This window comes from Chanos chanos, chromosome 3 (genome assembly GCF_902362185.1).
Source record: "Chanos chanos chromosome 3, fChaCha1.1, whole genome shotgun sequence".
In the NCBI taxonomy this organism is placed as follows: Eukaryota; Metazoa; Chordata; class Actinopteri; order Gonorynchiformes; family Chanidae; genus Chanos; species Chanos chanos.
Window position 1 is genome coordinate 3,793,599 of NC_044497.1, and position 1,402 is coordinate 3,795,000.

Below are 1,402 nucleotides of genomic sequence, written 5' to 3' on the forward strand. Positions count from 1 at the left end.
AAAAAGAAAGAGGAGGTAGCTGATTAGTCAGTCGGAGTTTACAGGCAAGTGTGGCATTGAAGTCTCCCTACTCACACAGAACAGAGCCTCCACTGCAGCTGCAGAGAGACAGACAGAGAGAGAGAGAGAGAGACAGAGAGAGCTCGTGTGGAGTGTCGGAGAGAGGGAGAGTGCACAGAGTGTGATACAGGGACAGACAGAGAGAGAGGGAGAGAGAGACAGAGTGAGAGAGACTGGGGAAGAGGTAAGGTGGATCAAAGAGGAAATTAAATCAATTAAGAACACAGAACAAGTGCTGAATAAGGACACAGCAGACAAGCTCTCTTTCTCTTTCACAGTTAGGATTTTTCACTTTTATCCAACTTTATTCATTTTTTTTTGTTTTTTTTGGGGTTTTTTTGCTCTTAGTTGATATGGAGGTGATTGAAGATTCCAATCTGCAGCTGGAACTGCCGTCTGAGCAGCACAAATCCCTCACCGAGATCTCCGACGACGAGCTTCACCTTCCTCCGTCAGACGATGAAGAGGAGGCTGCAGAAGCCAAGAAGGAGAGCGCAGAGAAAGCGGGAGAAGAGACTGAAGAGGAACCGAAAGGCGACGGACAGATGAACGGAGTGATGGTGCTGGCTCTGCTGGACAAGATCATCGGTGCAGTGGACCAGATCCAGCAGACCCAGGCCGGACTGGAGGCCAGGCAGCAGGAGATGGAAAGATCGGTGACTGGGATCCAAGGCGAGCTGACCAAACTGTCCAAGAGCCACACCACCACTGCCAACACGGTCAATAAGATGCTGGAGAAAGTGCGTAAGGTGAGCGTGAACGTGAAGACGGTTCGCAGCACGCTGGAGAAACAGGGCACCCAGATCAAACGCCTGGAGAGCAACGAGAACGAGCTGCTCAAGAGGAGGAACTTCAAAGTCATGATTTACCAGGTGAGAGAGTCTTACGGCTGTGAGTGAGTGTGTGTGTGTGTGTGTGTGTGTGTGTGGTGCCCCCGAAAAGGTGTGAACTACAGTGACCAATGACACACATTAAGGATGAAAATCACCATTGACTTGGCCTGACACAGACTGGTTTTCTTACACACACACACACACATACACACACACACATGCAGACACACACTTACTCTGACATTTAACACACAGAGGAGACAGGCAGCGTGCAGAACTAAATGTATGGTGCGCCCTGGGTGTGGTCCACACGGTTATAACAGCGAAGCTCTCCGAGTACTATTCTGTGAGGGGAGAAGCTATGACTGCATGGTAGTTCATTTAGTTATAATTCATGTGTGAATGTTTCCAATAAAAGGGTTGGAGGCTGTGCACTGTTTCACAAGTTGAAGGTTTGGCTCTCATTGGCTGTGAGTCAGTGATGTTGGGACATCACATCGAGATGATAG

The 1,402-nt window shown here is 49.0% G+C and overlaps 1 protein-coding gene across 1 annotated transcript in view; it reads left to right on the forward strand.

The window, feature by feature from the left end:
- Positions 1–343: 343 nt before the first annotated feature.
- Positions 344–1,402, forward strand: part of cavin1b (caveolae associated protein 1b) — a 16,102-nt gene continuing 15,043 nt past the window's right edge. Inside the window, exon 1 of the mRNA XM_030770101.1 lies at positions 344–932. Coding sequence (XP_030625961.1) covers positions 414–932 — 519 coding nt within the window. The 5' untranslated portion in view covers positions 344–413. The remainder of the gene's footprint in view (positions 933–1,402) is intronic.